This window comes from Panthera uncia, chromosome A2 (assembly GCF_023721935.1).
Source record: "Panthera uncia isolate 11264 chromosome A2, Puncia_PCG_1.0, whole genome shotgun sequence".
Classification (NCBI taxonomy): domain Eukaryota; kingdom Metazoa; phylum Chordata; class Mammalia; order Carnivora; family Felidae; genus Panthera; species Panthera uncia.
Window position 1 is genome coordinate 54,612,082 of NC_064816.1, and position 20,765 is coordinate 54,632,846.

The following is a 20,765-nucleotide window of genomic DNA, read 5'->3' on the forward strand; positions in this document are numbered from 1 at the left end:
TGGGCAGAAAGAGCTGCCCTGGGGTTGTGATGAGTGACTGGTCATATACTATGGAGTTGGCGGAGGTCAAGTCAAAAGGGAGGCCTCCAGGAGGACTTTCACATGCTAAAGAGGACTCAGAAGATGCCAGGGGCCTTGCTATTGTCAAGCTAAGGGTGTTTTCCCTCTAGTAAGGCATTAACATGAAGACAGAAGGGAGTTCCTGGAGAAATGTTCTACTCTGTATTTGCCTCAAGTATTTGTCAATGAGCTGCAGGCTATAAGGAAATTTAATTTTACCTGCCATTTCCTTCTTGTCCCCCACATCACTACGGCGGGGAGGGTGATGTTGGGGTTCCAGGAAACTGAGTCTCTAGGTTTCTGGAGATCCGGCTATTGATAAGATGGCCTTTTTCTTGCAATTAACTAAGATTTGTAAACTGATCAAGACCCGGTGTCCTGAAGGACTGTGATCTCTATCAGTTAACCATTTGTTTCCTTTCCTTTCCCAGGAGAGCCTGGGGAATGTCACACACATCCCACCTGGGGCGTGCTAGCTGTGCATTGCCCTGTTTGCCTTGCGCTCCCTTATCAAGGTCATGGTCTCACGGTTTGTGAGTTCAAGCCCCACCTGGGGCTCCGCGTTGGCAGTGTGGAGCCTGGTTAGGATTCTCTCTCTCCCTCTCTCTCTCTGCCCCTCCCAGCTCACTCTCTCTCTCTCTCTCTCTCTCTCAAAGTAAATAAATAAAGTTTTTTTAAAAAAACCACAATTAAAAATGAAATGCTAGGTAACAGTAATCACGTCTTATTCTCCTCTGCTTCCCATGAGAAGAAAAAATTATTTCAGGAGGACAGTGAAGGATCCTGGGGCCCCCAAATAAAGGGTTTCTAAGCAGCTTCCCTTATACAATAAGCAGACCAAGGCTCTCTCCTTTGATGCGGTTTTGGAGTGGTGGTGGGGTCTGGAGCTGATGGCCAAGGAAGAATTCTTGAGACATCTTTGGTGCAAAAAGGTGAGTGTATTAAAGCTCGGGACAGGACCGGTGGGCAGAAAGAGCTGCAACGGGGCTGTGAAGAGTGACTGATGATATACTGGGGAGTTGGGGGAGGTAAAGCCAAATGGGTGGTTTCCAAAAGCGCTTTCATATGCTAAAAGCTAGACTATTCCTAAGATACCTGAGGCCTTGCTATTGTCAAGCTAAGGGTGTTTTCCCTCTAGTAAGGCATTAACATTACAACAGTAGGGAGTTCCTGGAGAAATGTTCTACTCTGCCTAGGCAGGTTATAAGGAAATTTAATTTTACCTGCCATTTCCTTCTTTGTTCCCCACATCACTATGGAGGGGAGGGTGAGGGTGGGCTCCAGGAAACTGGGTCATAGGTTTCTGGAGATCAGGCTATTGATAAGATTGCCTTTTTCTTGTAATTTACTAAGATATTTGGAAACCAATGGAAGCTCATGACTGTGATCTCTATCAGTTCACCATTTGTTTTCTCCTCTGCTTTAGCTTTAGGGCAGCCAGGAGTGACTGAGGAATGTCACACAAATCCCACCTGGGGTTGGGGGGGAGGGGCTTGCTAGCTTGGGCTTTGACCTCAGCTTGCCTTATGCTCCGACATCACCTTTGGGTCAGGGGATGGGAGAGGAGTGACTCTGTCCCTCCTGTGTCTCAGTATGTATGTCAAAGGCATGTGTATGTGCTGAGATCACCTGAGAAACTCAAACAGCTTTGAGTCCTTCCTCACTCTGTGAAGCTCATCCATTATACCTCTGTGGGTGCCTGCAGTCCCCAAGGAGCTGGGCTTATGGGCAGACAGACAGGCAAAACAGCAGGGCCACTAACTCAGCTGGGGAAGCAGGTCTGGGAGGACTTCTGGAAAGAGGTCATGTCCTAGGTGAATATATGTATATATTTTTTACATTTATTTATTATTGAGAGACAGACACAGAGCATGAGCAGGGGAGGGGGAGAGAGAGGGGAGACACAGAATCTGAAGTAGGCTCCAGGCTCTGAGCTGTCAGCACAGAGCCCGACGCGGGACTCGAACTCACGAACTGTGAGATCAAGACCTGCGCCAAGTCGGTCACCCAACCAACTGAGCCACCCAGACGCCCCTGAATATATATATTTTTTAATGTTTACTTACTTTTGAGAGAGAGAGAGACAGAGAGAAAGAGCATGGAGGGGGTGGGGGGTGCAGAAAGAGAGGGAGACACAGAATCCGAAGCAGGCTCCAGGCTATGAGCTGTCAGCACAGAGCCCGATGCGGGGCTCGAACCCACGATCCATGAGATTGTGACCTGAGCCAAAGTCAGGTGCTTAACCGACTGAGCCACCCAGGCGCCCCTCATCCTAGGTGAATCTTAAAGAGAGGAGTGTGACAGGAAAACCAGCTGGGGAGGGGAGCAGACTCCAGAAAGAGAGAGGCACAGAGAGGGAAACCAGCATGTGGGTGGGGAGTAGCATCAGAGATGACCTACCCTGAGGCTTCTGGTCAGGAAGACATGACAGGGGAGCCTGGAGTGGATGGCCGAGGAGAACTCTGAGGAGGAGTTGGACTTCATCCTGAAGATAACCAAGGAGCCATGAAAAGATGTTGAGCAGCTGAGTGTCAAGGTCAAACTTCTGTAGCCAGAGGCAGAGATTGGCATCCAGGAGACAAAAGTCCTGGAGAGATATGGACTAGCCAGCACCGGAGGAGAGCTGGTCAGCAAAACTGACAAATATGTATTAGGCACATACTATGTGCCAGGCATAGGTGTGGTTATAAACAGTAGTTAACAGAGTCCCTGTCTTCTTGAAGTTCAGCGTCAGGGGCACAGACATTTAAGAAATGCTCAAAAATGTACATAGAAGGGGCGCCTACGTGGCTCAGTCAGTTGAGCCTCCAACTTCGGCTCAGGTCTCAAGGTTCGTGAGTTCAAGCCCCGCATTGGGCTTCTATGCTGTCGGCACAGAGCTTGCCTCAGATCCTCTGTCTCCCTCTCCCTCTGGCCCTCCCCTGCTCGTGCATGCTCTCTCTCTCTCAAAAATAAACATTAAAAAAATAAAAAATAAAATAAGATAATCTTAGGTCCCATCAAGTGCTATTGATGAGGGAGCATAAAGCAAGCTGACACCCTTCAAGCACCGCCCCCCCACCCCCGCCCCAGGTGGGATGTGTGTGACATTCCCCAGGCACTCCTGGCTGCACAAGGACAAAGGAAAGGAAAGAAAACAAATGGTTAACCAATAGCACAGTCCTACAGGACTTGAGTTAACAAATCTTAGTTAATTACAAGAAAAAGGCCATCTTATCAATAGCCGGATCTCCAGAAACCTAGAGACTCAGTTTCCTGGAACCCCAACATCACCCTCCCCGCCGTAGTGATGTGGGGGACAAGAAGGAAATGGCAGGTAAAATTAAATTTCCTTATAGCCTGCAGCTCATTGACAAATACTTGAGGCAAATACAGAGTAGAACATTTCTCCAGGAACTCCCTTCTGTCTTCATGTTAATGCCTTACTAGAGGGAAAACACCCTTAGCTTGACAATAGCAAGGCCCCTGGCATCTTCTGAGTCCTCTTTAGCATGTGAAAGTCCTCCTGGAGACCTCCCTTTTGACTTGACCTCCGCCAACTCCATAGTATATGACCAGTCACTCATCACAACCCCAGGGCAGCTCTTTCTGCCCACGGGCACTGTCACGGTGCTTTAATAAACCCCCCTTTTTGCACCGACGGTGTCTCAAGAATTCTTTCTTGGCCATCAGCTCTGGACCCCACCACTCTAAAGGAATTGAATGGAATACTATGGGGCAGAATAATGGAGAGCTGCCTTAGCGGGTGGGGGGAGGGCCTTTGAGAAGGAGGTCACTTCAATTGAGACATGAATGACGGTCAGGAGGAAGCCATGGCAGGGTCTGGGGGAAGGGTGCTCCAAACAGGGAGATCTGGGAGTGCAAAGGCCCTGAGGCAGGAAGATACTGGAGTGTTTGAGGAACAGAAAAAAAGGTCAGCGTGGCTTAGATTAGGGAGCAAAGGTCAAGAACTGGGCGGGGGTCAAGCCACAAAGGACCTCATAAAACACGGAAAATGGAGTTTATTCTAGTTGCAATAGGAAGCTGAGAAAGTTTACAGAAGACCAGGGCAGTGGCAGTCCAGTGGGTAAATTCTGTATATTTGGGGGCTGAGACAACAGGAATTACTGATGGGTTGGATAGCAGGTGAAACCAAATCTTTGGAGGAATTTCGTGATGGACAGAGGCAGGAGAAGTGGAGGAGACTGGATTAAAGTGTGGCATTAGGGAGGGTTTTATAAAAGGACGATATTATAGACCATTTGCAATCTAATGGGAATGGTACTGTAGAGGATAAATTTGATGATGCGGGAGAGTGGCTAGCTGTGGGAGCAATGTGCTTAAGAAGGTGAAAGATGATGACCTTAAAAATAAAACTATCAGTTACCTTGCCGGCAAAAAAATGGGCTTATTCGGGAACAGCAGAGAATTACAACTGGAGACAAAGAAGCTACTGCAAAACCATAAGCAAATCCGCAGAATAAAAGAGAAGGCTCTTTTATAGAGGAAAGGGAGGAGCTGGGAGGGGCTGTCTTCATTAAACAAAAAGCCTATTTGGCGTAAACTAGGAGCTCAAAGTGTAGTGACTTCTCATTGGCTGAGTTGCGACAGCCTCTCATTGGCTGGGCTGTTGCGAAGGCGGGGCAAGAGAAACCTTCCTTCCACCTGCTAGAGAGTAAAGTAGCATTCAAGTGCCAGGTCCCTCTCTTCCTATTGGGTCTATAATTGACCATGGGTGGTAGGGCATGAGCGCTCCCCCTGCCTGCCTCCCCGCTCCATTCTGAACAAGATTTCCTTTCATGACTTTTCCCAAAGGGGATAGAATGCAGAGCACCTGAGCGGAGCCTGCCCTTGGCGCTGGTTTTCTCTTGCTGCTGTGAGAAATTACTACAGACTTGTAGTAAGGCTTACAGCAACACTCGTTTCTTATCTCACATTTTTCAAGGGGCAGAGGTGTGGGCCCAGTGTGGCTCTTGGTTCTGTGCTTAAGGTCTCACAAGGCTGAAATCAAGTGTGGGCAGGGCTGTCTGTGTTCCTTCCCAGATGCTCTGGGTTAGAATCCACTTGCTGGCTCATTCCCGCCGTTGGCAACATTCAGCTCTTGCTTTGTCTTCAAATCGGAAGTCTCACATCAAGTCCTCGTGGTCAAAAACCGACCTCTGTGCTCTGGAGCTGAAATATAACAGGAGGATGGAGTTTGGGGATAAAGAGGAACAATTGTATTAGTTTGCCAGGCAAAAGGAGGCTGCAGCAGGCTTAATGCCTTCAAAATTTGAATGACTTCAAATGCCTTCTAATGCTTTAGACCTGCCCAGGGTAAAAGGCTGAGGGGTTTTATAGGGAAATACAGGATCTGGGCAGTTTTGATAAGAATCTGGTACGCTTCAGTCACGTGTGTCATGTCTTCGAGATGATCTTATAACTGGCACTGGCACGGGCCATCCAAGCCTCATTATTAAGTATCAATACCAAGTTCCAGAACAAAGCATTCTACAGAAAAACAGGTGAAGGGGAGGGGGGAGGCCTCAAGAATGAGGGAGAAGGGGGCACCTGGGTGGCTCAGTAGGTTAAGCGTCCAACTCTTGATTTAGGCTCAGGTCCTGATCTCACGGTCGTGAGATTGAGCCCCGCATCCAGCTCCACGCTGAGCATGGAGACTGCTTGGGATTCTCTCTCTCTCTCTCTCTCTCTCTCTCTCTCTCTCTCTCTCCCCCCCCACCCCTCCCCCACTTGTGCACACACTCTCTCAAAAAAATTAAGTGCGGAAGAGAAACATTTGTTCAGTTTCAAGTCCCCCTTCCTGAAGAATTAGTGTGTCCACCTTAATTTCTATCCACCTTGACATTTCTAGAGCGATTCCATTCTTACACTCCGGATCTCTCCAGCTTCCCTTTCTGCTGCATCTCTCTCACTTCCTCTTCTGCCAGCAGCCACAGAAAGTTCTCTGCATTTAAGAGCCCACATGTGTGGATCAGGCCCTCCTGGAACACCTCCCTTTGTACGGTCAACTGTACCATAAAACACAGCACCACCATGGCAGTGATGTCTCATCAGATTCACCAATTCTGGGGATTCGGATGTGGGATCTTGGAGTTAGGGAGGCATTCCTAGGAATTCTGCCCACCCAGCCTTATAACAGCAGGACCTTCTTTTTTGTTTTTCTTTTTGAGAGAGTGAGAGCGAGCAGGGAGGGGCAGAGAGAGAGGGAGACAGAGGATCCGAAGTGGGCTCTGTGCTGACAGCAGAAAGCCCAATATGGACTGAGCTAAAGTCAGATGCTTCACCAACTGGGCCACCCAGGTGCCCCAGAACCGCAGGGCCTCCTTGCACTGTAGCAGATGGCATGGCAGAATGTGTGAGGGCAAACCTACGGGCAGACTGGCGGGGTTTGCCCTCAGAGGCACATAGGCTGCTGAGGCACATGCCTGAGCCTGATGGCAGTTCCAGAACCATCAAGAACCCGGGCTCCTTCTTTTTGCTCTGCTATCGTCAAGTCAGGGCTATTCCTCATGGACCAAGATGGCTTTCCCTGCCCTCTGCAGCCAGTGGAAAGCAGAACTGATCACTTCTTCCTCTTTCCCCATTGGCCTACACTTGGTCACATGACTACACTGAAAGGCAAAGGAGGCTGGGAAATATAGTCTTTAGCTTGGCGGCCACATGTCCAGCTAAAATTCTATTTGTGTGAGAGAAAGGAAGAGTGGACACTGAAAGACAATGGTCATCCCGGAGTCAGCTTGTGAGGCCATGACATTGAGAGTATAAAAGGACCATGATAAGGCCACTGGCCTGGAGATCTCGATGAGGTCAGAGAAGGACCAGAGCAGGTATGCTCAAAAACTTGTGCTGGAATGGAGAGGTATAGTCAAGGGGTGGGGCACTTGAATCAAGGGTTGGAGGAGGGGTGGTTGCTGGTGATGGCCAGTCTGGGGTAGGATTGTGAGGGTGAGTGGCAGAGGGCAGGAGTACAGTGCAGGGAGAGGCCAACGGACTGTGAGGCCAGGGGGACCAAGGGTCATCCACGTGGATGCTAGAATTACAGAGAGTGAGGGCAGTGTTCATGGTGGACAGGAAGTCATGTACCCGAAGTGGGGGTCACCCAGACGAGGAGTGACCAGGATGGGGAGCTGCTGGCAGGAGTAGGTGGCCTGGTAGACAACAAGCATCAAGAAGGAGCAAGAGGATAGGGTCCTAGGGAAGAGCTGGGTTTCCATTCTAGAAGTGGAGAAGGATGTGAGAGGAGAAAGGGGAGTGGTGAGGGTTGCTTGAGAGAGGTGGAAAGCAAGGCCAGAGGAGGGGGACATAGAGTGAGCAGAGAGCCACCCAAAACGGGACGAAGTCTACAGATATGTGGGAGGCATTTGGCCAGCTTGGAGGCCAATGGGATATGAGAGTGGGGAAGAGAGGACATCCCTAATGGTATCCCAGGTTTCTGGCTGGGTGATGGGGTGGACGAAGCTGGCCCTCCCTAAGGTGGAGAACACTGAGAAGGGCTGGCGTTGGGGAAAAACAACCAGGTTTAGGCCATGGTGGGTGTGATCACCCTGTAGGACACTCAGAGGGTTTGTCCAGGAGTTACAGGATACCCAGGTCTGGGCTGGCATTGGAGATGGGTAGGCGAGCAGTGCAGCTGGACTGGAAGCTAAGAGAGAACACACAGGACTGAGGTAGGACTTGGTGCCTGTGGGACGTAGCAACTGTATCTGGGATGGTCGTCATCCCAAGGGGATGAGGGGAATGGGCAGGGAGCATGCTGTGGTATTCAAAACATGCACACACACATACACACACGCACAAGATCTTTCCAGAATATAAGAGGTCATAAGCATGTACAGGAATTGAGAAGAAGGAAGGGGCCAGACAGAAGAGGCCTCCACATATAGAGAGTGGGGGGTGACCTGGTAAGGAGCCTGAAGGGGCAGGAATGGAGAATGCCTCAGTTTCCCCACAGGGAAAATGGTGTAATAAACCAGGCCAGCCAACTTGGGTTGGCCTGGAAGGAGGAGTCTCCCCACCTCAGGAAGCCCCAAGAGCTGTCCCCCTCCCACCCTCAGCCCCCACAAAGGCCTGTCTGACCGAGATAAGGAGAGCAAGGCATGTTCCTTATGCCCAAAGAGTCCTTAAATAAAAGGTGCCACATCCATACAATGGAGTCATGGCGAATGCTGGTGACATATGTGGGTGTTTCACAGGTGGGAGGAGAAGATTCCAGAAGAGCATGGGCCCCAAGTGACCTGATTTGGGTAAGAAAAAAAATACACACAGGGAAAAAGTAAAAGGCAAGCCTGCTTGGTATTAGAATTGAGAGAACATTTTATTGTCTCTTTCCTGCTCATCTGAACGCTCAATTTTTCCACAACAAAAATGAGTTCTCATTTGTCCCCTTTTTTGTTTTTTTTAGTTGTACATGCTAAAAATAAGAAGGCGATCTCAGAGGGCCAAGAGGAAGAAAGAGCGTGGGCCCAACTAGGTCAGGTCAGGTCAGGGAACACAGCCTGGGGGCTGTGGGACCCCCACTCACCGGGACTCCTTCCCCAACTGCTGTAAACTCATGCAGGCAGAGGGAGATGGGACAAGGCCAGGCGTTCACAAGTGGACCTCCAAGGGAGGGTCCATGGAGGCCGAGGTTCCCGTCTGGGGTCCAGGCTCTACTGAGAATGTTCACCAAGTACCTGCCAGGGGACCCCACCTGGAACAAGCAATCTCCACAGCAGGCATGATTCCAGGGGCCCGAATGACACCTTTCCCACCCTGCTCTGGGCCAGGCATCAGAAGGTCGGGGAGGCTGGCCCTTTGGCAGGTGCATGGTAAGAAATAAGAAGGCCTTGGGGCGCCTGGGTGGTTCAGTCCGTTGGGCGCCCGACAGTTGATTTTGGCTCAGGTCGCGATCTCACAGTTCATGGGATCGAGCCCTGAGTGGAGCTCTTCGCTGACCTCGCGGAACCTGCTTGAGATTCTCTCTCCTCCTCTCTCTGCCCCTCCCCCCTCACATGCCCGCTTTCTCTCTCAAAATAAATAAACCTTAAAAAACAACAAATATAAAAATAAATAAGTAAACTAAACAAGAAGGCCCCCATTCTCAAGCCCCCCTCTCCCCACCCCCCGCCCCGCCCTGGGCAAGGATAGTTTGGATAGTTTGTCACAGTTTGTTTTACCGAAATGAGGTATTACATTACACTCAATACAATGGAAATTCCTTCAACACAATTCATGCAGTTTTATGTCACTTAATGTAATGTCAGTATCATATCCCGGGGTGTGAATGCACCAGTACCTATCCCTTTTGCTTCTGGCTCTTTGCTACCATTAACAACACTGCTTTGGGTATTTAAAAACAAAAACAAACCCAATCCCAGGTGTCCTAGGACCAGAAGTCTGCTCAGAAGCCCGGGGCCACCGTGACAGGTGAGGCTCTTGGTGAGCCAGGGCTCCCCTCAGAGCTGCCTGCCAGCATGCGGCATCCACACAATGAGGGGTCAGGTTAGAAGAGGACCAGGGTCCCCCCTGCGGATGGGATCGGTCAGAGTCAAAGCACTGGCTCCCTCCTGCAATCACCCGGCACAAACTGAGGACCCGCAACGTGCAGGCACTGACCCGGGCACTGTCACGGGACCGCGGAGACGGTTCCCGCCCTCAGGGACCCCTGTGCAGTTGAGGAAAAGGCAGATGACAGATACACACAAGAATGGGAGCAATGCCATACCTTGAAGTGGCCTGGGAGTTGCCAGATGCTAAAAAAATAAAACACCCACATTCCATGTGAACACAGGAATGCTCCTGTGGGTCTAGGGTAGTGTGTAAACGGGGTGTTTAATGTTGTTTTTTTTTTTTTAATGTTTATTTATTTTTGAGAGAGAGAGAGAGAGAGACAGACAGAGCGTGAATGGGGGAGGGCAGAAAGAGAGGGAAACACAGAATCCAAAGCAGGCTCCAGAATCTGAGCTGTCAGCACAGAGCCCGACGCGGGCCTCGAACTCATGAACAGTGAGATCATGGCCTGAGCAGAAGTCAGACTGAGGCACGGTCTAAATATAATGCAAATTAAAAATGGTCTCTAGCTAGAGACCAGTGTTTGATGGAAACTGAGCCCCAGACTGCAGTGTCCTGTGAAAAACAGGGTTCAGCAAAGCGTTAGAAGGCGCTAAAGACACAGGGGAACCAAAAAAGCGACTTTCTCCCTGGCCTATTCCGAAGAACCGAAGAAAATGAAAACCCACGTCGTTCTCCCCCTGTGGGGTTCTCAGCCCATAGGAGCTGCCCAGCCCACACCCCGTGTATGCAAGCAGGACAGACATCATCGCTCCCATTTTACAGATGAGGAAATCTGAGATTTGGAGGAACAGCCAGCAAAGTCACTCAGCTCCAAGGCCTCTTCTTCCTGGAAACCTTCCCCACCGCCGGGGACCTGGTGAGGGGCCTCCTTGGTCCTCCCACAGACCCTGAACTGAGGCCCAGTGAGGCGCTGGTGGCACATAGCGTACCTTGAGGGACCCCCTTCCATAAACTGGGGTCGACTTACCGTTCTGGGCCCAAGCCCGCTGGATCCCTGAGTGCCCGCTGCCCCCGCAGATAGGGCCCCCCAGCGGCTGCATTCAGGGGATAAGCCAGGCTATTTTCATCACTTCCTTCCTCCCACTCGAGCAGCGCCCACCATCTGCCGCCTCACATCCAGCTGCCAACTCAGCCTCCACCAGGACAGTTCAAACCACAGAAGAGGGTGCCGACTGCAGGCCTCACAAGTAAGTGGCCCTCCCTATTACCCATCGCCCCCTCTCACACACACCCCCGCACCCAGGTAGGACAATGGGACAGGGCCTGGCAGGGGAGGCCAGCCACCGAGGCCTGCCTGTGTCCCACCTTCAGCTCTCCGCTCCAGATGGGGCTGGGCGGGGGGCACTCGCTCTGAGACACTGGCTCCTTGGTTTATTCAACCCAAATTCACAGGAAGCCTGTGCGGGCCAGGCCCTGGTGGGGAGGGCCTGTCTTAGGAAGGGGAAACGCTCGTAGGGAAGTCACCTGGAGCTCACGAGGCCTGAGTTTGAGTCTGTTCTCTGACCCTGCACAAGTCACGCTGGGTGACCCTGCACAAGTCACGCTCCGTCCCTGGGCCTCAATTTCCCCAACTCTGAGCATTAGCCTAGATGCATGGCTTCCCACAGGGAACCTCTTCTGTTCTCCTTCCCTGTCTGCGCCTCAGCATCCAGTTTTCAGCATTGGCTTTCACCTAAGAGTTCACTCGGCCTCGGGGCGAGCTGTTTGGCATGGTTGGGAGGAGGTGTGGGCTGTGAAATTCACACTGGCTGCCTGACCCCAGGCTTAGAGGTAGGAGGGCTGGGAGGAGCTTGGGAGCCAGGGGTTGGAACTGGGAATCACGTAGCAGGCATCAGCGCCCCTCACCCATGAACTGGGGGTGGGGTCTCTGTTAGGGGCCAGGAGGTCCCTTCCCAAGAAACTTCATACCCTTCCTCCCGTCCCCCATCACAGCCACGCTCACCATCCTGCCTTCTGAGTGTCCAGTGAGGCTCAGCGAGGCCTGGGTGGGACGCATTACACTTGCTTCTGTCTTCACCACCCCATTTCAACACAGGAGAAAGTTGAGGCCTGAGAGCGGAGGTGAGTGGTCCCTTGTCTCAGGTTCGATCCCCCTAGCCCTTGGCATGGGGTGGAGGCTGCCGGGCCCTCCCTCACCCTCCCTCACCTCACGGCCACCCTCCCCACAGCCAGCCTGCCAATGCCTGCCTGGGGGGCCCTGTTGCTGCTCTGGGCTGCCGCAGAGGCCACCAAGGACTGCCCGGCGGAGTGCACCTGCCAGGCCCTGGAAACCATGGGGCTGTCGGTGGACTGCAGGGGGCGGGGGCTCACAGCCCTGCCCGCCCTGCCCACCCAGACCCGCCACCTCCTGCTGGCCAATAACAGCCTTAGCTCCGTGCCTCCGGGGGCCTTCGACCACCTGCCCCAGCTACAGGTCCTCGACGTGACACAGAACCCCTGGCACTGCGACTGCAGTCTCACCTACCTGCGTCTCTGGCTGGAGGACCGCACGCCCGAGGCCCTGCTGCAAGTCCGCTGCGCCAGCCCCAAGCTCGCCACCGCCCACCCCCTGGGCCAGCTCACGGGCTATGAGCTGGGCAGCTGCGGCTGGCACCTGCAGGCATCCTGGGCCTACCCGGGCTTCTGGCAGGACGTGGCACTGGTGGTCGTGGCCACGCTGGGCCTGGCTCTCCTGGCTGGCCTGCTGTGCACCGCCACAGAGACCCTGGACTGAGCCCGGGGCCCCCAGGGTCACTCCCCCCAGCCTGAGCCCCCAGTAACCCAAAATAAACTGCTCAACCATTGTCTCCAAGCTCAGAAAAATTGTGTTTCCTCTCGGTACCCAAGTCTGGCTCCTTCTGGAAACCTGGGTCCGTTTTGTTATAACCTGATATCAACTGGGGCTTCTCTGTCCCCCAGGTTCCTAGTAAAATGGGCTGTTCCACCTCCCCCACACCAGCCACCCCCAATTCCACCATCTGTGGACATCCCGAGCCCTTCTTCGGTGCCTGACAGGTCCCAGGACTCCGGTCCGCACGCTCTCCTCTGTCCCGGCGCCCACATGTGACACTCTGGAGGGCCCAGGCGAATTTCACATCAACACGTGGCTCCCGTCCAAATTCTGCAGAAAGCTGGCTCTCACGACACAGCAGTGAGCAAGCGGGAGGCGCAGAAGACCCCAGGCAGGTGGGAGGAGTTTCCATCTCTGTGACAGACATACCTTGAAAGGCACACCACCGTGTCCAAAACAGCCTTTTGTGTCCTGGCCACAAAGACACCTGCTTTTCCAGCCCCATCCTTTCTCATCTTCTCCTGCAGGCCTTCTCTCCTTTCCTCCTCTCTCTATCCCTCTTTCTTCAGAAACAAAAGTGGGGCTCCTGGGTGGCTCAGTCGGCTCAGCGTCCAACTCTGGCTCAGGTCATGACCTCACGGCTTGTGAGTTCGAGCCCCACGTCAGGCTCTGTGCTGACAGCGCAGAGCCTGGAGCCTGCTTCAGATTCTGTGTCTCCCTCTCTCTGCCCCTCCCCCCCAAATATAAATAAACATCTAAGGCATTTTTAAAAAAGAAACAAAAGAAATTTTTCCCTTTCTCATGGAAACAACTCCAGGTACTGACATCAGACACCTCAAACTCTGGAGTCCCACCTCTACCCCAAGCAATGGTCACCAAATTCTTCAAACAAGACTCTTCTCTCCCTCAGAGGATTCTGGTGCCAGCAGTTAAACTAATAAAACATTTCTCCACTGTATGAGAGTGTTTCCAGGTCTGTTACGGCCAATCCGAATCCAAATATAATCACCCCAAGGTCCTTCCCTCGAGGAGATCCTGCATGTGGTGGGCCTGGGGCTCAGAGGGTACCATAAGGAAGGTCAGGTAGGCACAGAGCACCATGGGAGGGCACTGAGCCACAGAGCTGAGGCTGGAGCAGGAGGCCCGAACTCGGGGGCGGGGGTGAGCTATAGGGAGAGACTGTGGCAAACCCCGACAGCCCATGTTCCATCTGTGCTGCCCTGTGCAGATGTGAACCCTGTCTTCCCATTCGTCTGGAGAGATCGGAAATGTACATCTGTATGTGAAATCCCAACCTCAGTGTTGGCAAGTAAATCCGGAAAAAAATACATCTACATCAACAGGACACATAAAATACATTGATTGACTGGATGGAGTCCGTAGGCTGAGAGTCTGTGAATTTTACAGTCGGGATCAGCTGGAACGGGGTGGCCTTGGGAAGCAGGAAAAGCTGGCATCTCCCCACAGGGCACTTAGTAGGTGTGCAGCCCTGAGTGAACCACCCGCCATGGGGCCTTCTTATATGCCCCGTGAGGAGGGCACTGCTCCCCCACACCGGATGGAGGACACAGCCCCAGGGCCCACGACACTCTCTTCACAGGTGTGATCTCAGACAGGTCCCCTTTCGTACCTGAAAAGTGCCCCCTTGACAGCTTCCTCAAACTAAGGCCCTTCAGCAACCCCAGGGCCCCCCATGTAGGGTGCCCCTAAATCCTGCTACTGCCCCTTCCTGAGGCCCACACATGCAGCCACAGCTCTGGCACAGTAGTGATCATAAGCCTTGATCCTACTGGCCAAGCAGCTGGTCCCATGAGACCCTGCCAGAAGCCCAGACAGCACAGCATCGTCAATGCAGAGGGTGACGTCCCCGCGGAGGTAGGGAGGGCAGGGATCTCCCGAGGTGGATGGCGGATTCACACGAGAATCCCCAGGGAAACAGGTGCGCTGGGAAACTCAATTGGCCACCTCCGTTGTCCCCATGGTCTTTGTCCCAGGCCAGCAAGGTGGCCACCACAGCGCCACGCGCATAGTCCCCACCCACTCCACAGCCACCAACCCAGCATCCACAGATCCCGTCACCACGGCCGACCATCCGCCGGCCACCACTGTCTCCTACGGGTCGGCCACAGCCACAGACATCAGGTGACACTGCCCACCTCCTGCCCCGCCGGCCCCCTACTGCTTCTGTCACCTCTAGCACCAAACAACCAGGGACCTTGGCCCCATCATAAGCAAAATGTCATCTCTGTCACCATTGTCAATCTATCCCACGGTCACCCTGACGTCATCCTCATGACCATCTCCCTCATGAGAGTTTTCAAAATCAAGCAGCACGTGGAGAATTCGCTAAGGTGACTTTCACCAGCTGCTGACCCCCTTGCCGCCTCGGCCTTCTGCCCCTGCTCCAAGGCTCCTGCTCCACTCGGTTTCTAGGGCCTGCTCAGAGCCCTCTGCTGGTCCTCTGCAATCCTCTGGCCAGTGGGTGAGCAGAGAGACCAAAGAGGAAAGCGCGGATGTTCGTGGCCGGGCCTGGAAGTGGTAGGGAGGGCCTTTGCAAGCAGCTGTTGTCTGGAACCAGCCACCGGCCCCGCCCTAACCACAAGGGAGGCCTGGAACTGCTCCCCCTGTGTGCCCAACCGCAGCAGCAGGCAGGCATCTGGCCACTGCCGGCCCCACCCGGTCTACGCAAAGGTAATGGCACTTGATCAGAAGGCAGGCACACTGTAGAGAGGGAATCTGTGAAGCCTGGGCGGTCTCAGGGGCACACGCCGAGTTTTGGCCCTGAGCCACAGCCAGACCCAGCCCCTAACACGGTGCCCATCTCATGTGTTTTGCATACACACTTAACTACACCTCCTGTAAGTGCATGTGTGCACAGAGTCTCCTAAGACTCTATGGCCCAGCCAGGACCCTCACCGTCTCCAGCCCCTGAGGTTGACACGTCAAACCTGATAAGAGTGAATTCCTTGTCCGGCAAAGGATGCACTCCATTTCTTGAAAGCGGCCTGAGCCAGCCCCTGTGCATGTGGCTGAGATGGCAGAGAGAAGGTGGAAGGCTCTGCCCTCCCCGGGCTCCGCTCCAAAGGGGGACGCTGAGTCCGGGGCCTGAGGAATCTTCTAAGAACAGCATCTGACTTGACAGAAACCCCTGGCCTCTGAATGTCAGCTTTCTTAACAGCTCTGGGGCCAGAATCCTCATTTTAAATCACTACAGGCACTATGTCTTAAAATCTTGGGAAAGTTTTGTTTCTGTAGATAGATCTCTAACCAAGTGGGTTAAATTCAGAGAGGAAAGCAAAACTGTAATACTTTCTTTCTTTTTGTGTGTGTGTGTTTATTTAGTTTTGAGAGAGAGAGACAGAGTGTGAGCAGGGGAGGAGGAGGAGACAGGGGGAGACACAGAATCCGAAGCAGGTTCCAGGCTCCGAGCTGTCAACACAGAGCCCAACGAGGGGCTTGAACCCACGAACTGTGAGATCATGACCTGAGCTGAAGTCGGACGCTTAACTGGCTGAGCCACCCAGGCACCTCTATTTTCTTTTTTAATGTTTATTTATTCTTGGGAGACAGAGAGAGAGAAAGAGAGAGAGAGAGAGAGAGAGAGAGCGAGCATGAGTGGGGGAGGGGCAGAGAGAGAGGGAGACAGAATCTGAAGCAGGCCCCAGGCTCCAAGGTGTCAGCACAGAGCCCGATGCGGGGCTCGAACCCACGAACCGTGAGATCATGACCTGAGCTGAAGTCAGACGCTTAACCAACTGAGCCACTCAGGTGCCCCAAAACTATATTACTTTCTTAATAAACACACACACACACACACACACACACACACACACCAAAACAAAACAAAACAAAACAAAAAAAACCTCGGGGTTGTGAGGGCAACAATACAGAAGGAGCCAGATGGAGCCCCGGATCAGCCCTATTGATCCTGTCCTGTTTGTGTTCAGACTGTTAGAGGGACATAGATTTAGTCCTATTCCTTTCTTTTAGATCTTTGTACCCCTATTAAGTAGAAAACAAATATGAGGTTTACAACGATATCGTGAAAAGAGAGGTCGGGCTCTGAGGTTCATCCAACCTGCTGGGTTCTTTATCTGATGCTTCAGGGTGCTGACTTGTTAGTGAAAACAAAAGCATGAATACATGCATTTGACGTTTCAGAGTCTAAAAGAACTCCGCACACCTGCATCGCAAGCTGAATGACTATTCCTTCCTCTGAGTTCAGAAAGTTTGACTTACCATACAGAAAGTCTTTGTATATTTATGCAGTATCTTTCAACAAACACGGATAATTGTATTCTGTAATTGAAGCCTTTAAAAAGTCGACAGTGAAGACTCAGGGGTGGGGAGTTTGGGGAGCTGTTGAAGGCGTGTAGAGTTTTGTTTTGCAAGAACTAAGACGAAGAAGCTCTGGAGGTGGATGGTGGCAATGGTCGCACACCCACGTGAATATACTTAACACTCCGGAACTAGACACTTAAAAAAGCTTAAGATGGTAAATTTTATGCTATGCATGTGCTATCACAACTTTTTAAAAGAAATCTAGAGGGGCGCCTGGGTGGCTCAGTTGGTTGAGCATCCGACTTCGGCTCAGGTCATGAACTCGCGGTCCGTGAGTTCGAGCCCCGCATCGGGCTCTGGGCTGACAGCTCAGAGCCTGGAGCCTGTTTCAGATTCTGTGTCTCCCTCTCTCTCTGCCCCTCCCCCGTTCATGCTCTGTCTCTCTCTGTCTTAAAAATAAATAAATGTTAAAAAAAAATTAAAAACAAAACAAGTACAGCGAACTGTCTCTGAGGACACATGGTCTGGAAATGGAAAGAGGTACCCGTTCAAGAACCGCAACACTCAGTCCTCCCAGATTAGTCTCTAAATTCAATGTCATCCCAATCAAAATTTTTGCTATAGAACCTGACAAATGAGGGATGAGACCGGCGTCACTGGAACCTCCTTATCAATCCTCGTGAAAGGTTTAAGCAGAAAGTCAGATAAAGCCAGAGCGGCAGCTTGGAGGGGCGTGGGTGAGGCGGACAGAATTTTCCCCAGACTGCTTACGCTGAGCATGCTGACCACATGGGACAGACAGCTCTCCCTGCCTCAAGCCCCATGGAAGTTATTAGATGATTGTAAAAAAAAAAAAAGGGTAAGTTCAAGGGATACAGGAGTACTGATGTGTAGGGGCACTTGTACCCCAATGTTTACAGCAGCACTCTCAACAATAGCCAAATTATGGAAAGAGTCTAAATGTCCATCAACTGATGAATGGATAAAGAAATTGTGGTTTATATACACAATGGAGTACTACGTGGCAATGAGAAAGAATGAAATATGGCCCTTTGTAGCAACATGGATGGAACTGGAGAGTGTGATGCTAAGTGAAATAAGCCATACAGAGAAAGACAGATACCATATGTGTTCACTCTTATGTGGATCCTGAGAAACTTAACAGAAACCCATGGGGGAGGGGAAGAAAAAAAAAAGAGGTTAGAGTGGGAGAGAGCCAAAGCATAAGAGACTCTTAAAAACTGAGAACAAACTGAGGGTTGATGGGGGGTGGGAGGAGGGGAGGGTGGGTGATGGGTATTGAGGAGGGCACCTTTTGGGATGAGCACTGGGTGTTGTATGGAAACCAATGTGACAATAAATTTCATATATTGAAAAAAAATGTAAAAAAAAAAAAAGGGTAAGTTTCCAAGGATGGGTTAATAGAGGAGACAACAGTAGGAAAGTGATGCCCACAAGCTTCTGTAAGACGGACAGTGGACAGAGGAGTCACCACTGCCTCAGCAGGTGACAGGAGGCTCCCCCCATGGCCTGCACTGGGACCACCGAGGAGGGGCCGCGGCGTCGCCCCACTGAACCCCCAGGAGGCTCCATGCTCCCCTGTTGCAATTGTGATGTGACTCTTATTCAGAAATGAAACAAAAGAATTAAAAAAAAAATTTAATGTTTCTTTACTTTTGAGAGGGAGAGAGAGATGGAGTGTGAGCGGGGGAGGGGCAGAGAGAGAGGGAGACACAGAATCCGAAGCAAGCTCCAGGCTCTGAGCTGTCAGCACAGAGCCCAACGCGGGGCTCAAACCCACGAACCAGGAGATCATGACCTGAGCTGAAGTCGGACGCTCAACCGACTGAGCCACCCAGGCACCCCTCTCATCAGATTTATTACTTATTTCCCATATGAGCATGTACCCATATGTACCTGTGTCTATAGCTAGATATAGGTATATAGTTACACACACTTATGTAATATGTATCAATAGGATACATATAAAATACGTTATGTATATATATATATACATATATATATATATATATATAAAAGATAGTTCCATTTTTAAGATTTATAAAAGAAAGAAAAGAAGGAGGAAGTTCTTCATAGCTCTATTTTAACACAATCGCTGTTAACATTTTCATGTCCGGACTTTCTTGTTTACATCAGTCGGAACACTTCTTTACTTGGGTACTCTGGATCGTTTGCTGACTATTGCATCATATTTTTGAACGTTACATTGTTTTCCTGACTCTTCTGAAGTATATATATTATGCCTTTCTATTACAAAGATAGTAGATATTGATTATGGAAGACTGGAGAGTGTAGAAAGGCAGAAGGAAGACCCAAGCTCCCCAGCCCTTCACTGAGAGATGGTCCTACATTTCCAGCATTCCAACATACTGTCTAAAATACTCTGCAGCGAGGGATGGCTACCTCCTGGGTCCCCCTCATATGGGAATAAGGCTATCATGGATATTCCTGTGCGTAGAGGTTTTATTGTTTTTAAGAATCATTCCTCGAGGGGTGCCCGGGTGGCTCAGTCAGTTAAGCATCTGACTCTTGATTTTGGCTCAGGTCATGATCTCATGGCTCATGAGATCGAGCCCCACATCGGGTTCTGTGCCGACAGCACGGAGCCTTCTTGGGATTCTCTCTCTCTGCCCCTCCCCTGCTTACATGCGCACAAACTCTCTCTCTCTTGCTCTCAAAGTAAATAAGTAAACTTAAAAAAGAAAAAGATGTGTTCCTTGAGATAGATCCCTGTAAGTTTTCCGTTCTTTTCAGACCTGTCCACTTAGAATTGAGTCCCTTTCGTCGAATCTAAACCTGAGTACACGGCACTGTCACTGCAGCCACAGTCCCACCCGACGAAACCCAAGGGGTCCCCCCAGGATTTCAGGGGGGTCAAGGCACGACCCTACAGCACCACATCGAGGCCTCGCATCTCATCTCTGCCGTTCACTGGATGTGCATTTGAGGCAAGGCCTCAAATTCTACGTGAATTCTCTTGTGAATCCGTATGTTTTCCAACTGGAAGGTCTACAGCTTAAAGGGGTCACAGATCCAGACAAGACCCAGAACCCGCATCAGGCACGAGCTCAAATGTTGCCAGAGGGGGTTGGAGTATGATGGAAGAGTGCTGGGTGTCAGGTGATCTGGCCATCAGAATCAGACCCTGCCACTAGCCCTTTGCCTCTGATGTCCTTTGCCTCTGTGCAGAGGACAGAAAACATTCTTCAGGGGTAAACGGGCAAGAACCTTCGGCTCTTCTTTTTTAGGAAGAAACTAAAAACTTCTGAGGCACAAAGACCTGCCCAGGGGACACATGAGTGGGGTGGGCAGGCGGTGCAGACCAGGGTTCCTCAAACTGTAACTTGCATGCAGATCCCTTGGGGAACTTACTGCAATCTAGGTTCTGACTCAGGAGCTCTGCTGTGGACGCTGAGATCCCGTGTTTCTAACCGGCTCCCGGATGACGCCGGGCTGGCGGCCCGCGGACCACACGTTGGGCATAAGGTTGGAGCATGTTGGCCAGGAGCTAACTCACCAGCCCCCTGACCACCCTCTCTGTCTCCTGGCCTCCTTTGCTGGGTCCGCGCCTCCTGATGTCCCCTCAACCCTGCACACGGGGCCTCCAGTTCCCTGGTGGACACCGTCATCACTGTGCTGGTGAGGAAGCAGCTTTGAACCGGCAACCCCCACGTCTGCGGCTGGCTCCCCAGGAATCGTACTGAGGCCATGGCTGCAGCAGGACTCGAGGTTCAGAACCGCTGCAGGGGACAGAGTCCCGAAGCACACAGCCCACGTGGGGGAGGGCTGGGACTGTCCGGGCTCCGTCCAGGGCCGAGGTGGGCGGGCAGAGCCGTCCTCGCCACACCCCCGGGCTGGCCCGCGTGAAGGCACACCACGGATGTCCAGGAGGCGCGAGTGGGAGCCCAGCCTGCCATCCGGGCTGGGTCTTTTCTTTCCAGGGTGGGGAACCGACGGCAGCGATGGGGTACAGCCCTCTCTGGGGCTGTGTGTGTGGGAGGGGGTTCCCCACGTTCTAGAGGGCTCCTAGGAGTAGCTGGGAGTGAGTGTCAGGACCAAGCAAGGGGGCGACCCGGTCGGTCAGTGCATGGCCTGCTTTAGG

General features: G+C 51.9%; 1 protein-coding gene across 5 annotated transcripts; it reads left to right on the forward strand.

Annotated features, from left to right (window-relative positions):
* The first annotated feature begins 10,675 nt into the window (after nt 1–10,675).
* GP9 (glycoprotein IX platelet) lies at nt 10,676–13,376 on the forward strand. Of its 5 annotated transcripts, XR_007459931.1 has the most exons (5): nt 10,676–10,778; nt 11,237–11,361; nt 11,524–11,652; nt 11,760–12,756; nt 13,179–13,359. XR_007459931.1 is itself a non-coding variant. In XM_049641103.1 (3 exons), exon 3 carries the CDS (start codon nt 11,771–11,773, stop codon nt 12,302–12,304), a length of 534 nt encoding a protein of 177 aa, XP_049497060.1. In that variant the 5' UTR covers nt 10,676–10,778; nt 11,524–11,652; nt 11,760–11,770; the 3' UTR covers nt 12,305–13,376. The 5 variants fall into 5 exon arrangements, 1 of the variants encoding a protein (XP_049497060.1); XR_007459933.1 differs by lacking the exon at nt 11,237–11,361 and having other exon boundaries at nt 11,764–12,756; nt 13,179–13,365; XR_007459932.1 differs by lacking the exon at nt 11,237–11,361 and having other exon boundaries at nt 11,466–11,652.
* Nucleotides 13,377–20,765: the final 7,389 nt, after the last annotated feature.